The following is a 2,348-nucleotide window of genomic DNA, read 5'->3' as shown; positions in this document are numbered from 1 at the left end:
CAAGACAAAATTGACATATCAGATTGATGTCGTTCAAAAATCAAAAGATCAAAAAATGCTCTAAAATAAATAAAAAAAATCTGTTGACAAATATTTTTTTCTTTGATTTAAGATTATGATGAACTTTTGAGATTCAGTAGGTACAGCTAGTGATTGCCATTGGTTCTGCGCTGAGCTCAAGCTATGGAATTTGCCGGTACTCCGGAGTACCTACTAATGATAATTAATGGTAATTCCATGCTCAAGCTATCCAGGTGCACCGGATGTCAATGGGTCTTCATCGTCAATGATGGTCATGGAGAGGCTCCACCTTTTCATTGAGATAATTACAGGTTTCCGTTTCTGAACAGCACATGCGTTTTGTTATAAAATGAACATAGGTATATCGACTGATAACTTTCAGCGTTTTGCTAAACTAGGACAGCGGTAACAAAACGCAACTTTCAAAATAAAATACTATAGTTTTTTAGAGGTTATATCAGGTTTTTGGAATTATTGGAAGAATAATAAATTGTGAATAAAAACCTGTTTGTAGTGAATAAAACCAAATCACGACAGAACAATAACCTAATAATGAACCTAAGCACAAGAATAGTAGGGCGACTCGTGATTCCTGCATATATCAATTCAACAAGAATACTACCTCGTAATGTATTTAAAACCAATACTGCTACTTTTGTAAATGTGTTTAACTATATACCTTTCCGGAATTATGCTAAAAGTAAAGACAAAGGAAAAGATAAAAAGGGTAAGGGTGGCAAAGTGGAAATCAACCCTCAAATGATGTCTGAGCTGGTGCCTGTAGATAAGGTAAAAGATAGATGCAACAAAGTTATAGAAAAAATGAAAGAAGACTTTGCTAAGAACTTGTCATTGCGATCCACAACAGGCTCCATCGAATCTCTACCGGTCAAATTTGAAGGAAAGGATTACGAGTTGCAAGAACTGGCTCAAATAGTGCGCAAGAATCCTAAAACTATAGTGATAAACTTCGGATCGTTTCCTCAGGCAATACCTGACGCGCTGAAGGCACTACAGGTGTCTGGCCTTAATTTGAATCCACAACAAGACGGAACAACGGTCTATGTGCCTGTGCCAAAAGTTACAAAAGAACACAGAGAGGCATTAGCCAAAAATGCTAAAGCTTTGTACATCAAATGTAGGGATGCTCTGAAAGATGTACAAAATGAGTATCTGAAAAAAATGAAAAAACAGACTGGTGTCTCTGAAGATTTGGTATTTAATGTCTCAAAACAGCTCATAGCGATGTGTGATGAATATCAGAGCTCTGCCAAATCGATCTATGAGGTAAAGCACACTGAACTGGTTGGAAAATAATAATGTTTGTTTGTTAAATAGCACCTTTAGAATTAATTAAGATAAAGTTATATGTTGTACAATGTTACACAAATGTTACAATTCATAATATTGTATGTAGTTGTTTCTATAGATTAATTTCCAGTTTGTAAAATAAATTACTTTTTCAAACAGTGATGTATTGTTACAATTATTGTCTCTTCAGATAGGTATATAAATTCGATTCCATAAAATAGGAATCATATATGTTTGTATATGATAGATAAGATTTTCTATAATATATCTAGGAGCATATGTGGATAGTGGATCCAAGTAAAAGGAAGAAATCAGAGAAATAAATAATAATATTACTGCACATTTATTCTGTCAGAGTACACCACTGTATGTTGCTATGTCGATTAAAACGTTTATTTTAGAGTACTATAATAATCCATTCATTATGTAAGCATTCATTTGTGAAAATATACAACAATGGAGCATATTCGTGCCAAAATATTGGGAAAAATCGTTTTCCATAAGATAAAACTCGAAGTTTTATCTAAAATAAAACTTCAACTTCGAAACTTCGAAAACTAAGCATAGTTTTCGAAGTTTTATCTTATGGAATGTTTTTTATCTTAGTATAGTATAGCTATACTATTATAAATTTGAAGCTCGGAACACTTCACACGTGAAGACTTATTAAAATATGGACTTCATACAGGTAAGATCTTCAGTCAAAATCAGGTTTATATCCGTTTATGATCACAGTTGATCAAATAATGCAGAACATAACCTAAAATAATGTTATTATTTTCAGGAATATAATCCATTAAATCCTTCCTTTTTCCTTTAAACTCGCACCACGATTGCGTTGAAGGTATTTTTGGTCGTAAATCTGCAACAATATTGAAAATTGGCGCTTTTTGCGTCCATTGGAAATGTTTCCTTAGTTGTACCAGTAGCGCCATCTGCGCTAAGCTTTGCGTAATATGTATAGGGCGCAATTCGTAAAATATGAACGAATAGTTTTTTGTTACGGTTACCTTCTT

The 2,348-nt window shown here is 33.3% G+C and overlaps 1 protein-coding gene across 1 annotated transcript; it reads left to right on the top strand.

Annotated features, from left to right (window-relative positions):
- Positions 1-439: 439 nt before the first annotated feature.
- mRRF1 (mitochondrial ribosome recycling factor 1) lies at positions 440-1,492 on the top strand. The gene has a single exon (XM_053752862.2). The coding sequence runs from the start codon at positions 574-576 to the stop codon at positions 1,336-1,338; it is 765 nt and encodes a 254-aa protein (XP_053608837.1). The 5' UTR covers positions 440-573; the 3' UTR covers positions 1,339-1,492.
- Positions 1,493-2,348: the final 856 nt, after the last annotated feature.

Source organism: Plodia interpunctella, chromosome 12 (assembly GCF_027563975.2).
Source record: "Plodia interpunctella isolate USDA-ARS_2022_Savannah chromosome 12, ilPloInte3.2, whole genome shotgun sequence".
Classification (NCBI taxonomy): Eukaryota; Metazoa; Arthropoda; class Insecta; order Lepidoptera; family Pyralidae; genus Plodia; species Plodia interpunctella.
The sequence above is the reverse complement of the archived record's forward strand: the minus strand, read 5'-3'. Positions and strand labels throughout refer to the sequence as shown.

Coding starts and splice junctions, on each gene's coding strand:
- mRRF1 (XM_053752862.2), top strand. CDS start 574: ATGAACCTAAGCACAAGAATAGTAGGGCGACTCGTGATTCCTGCATAT.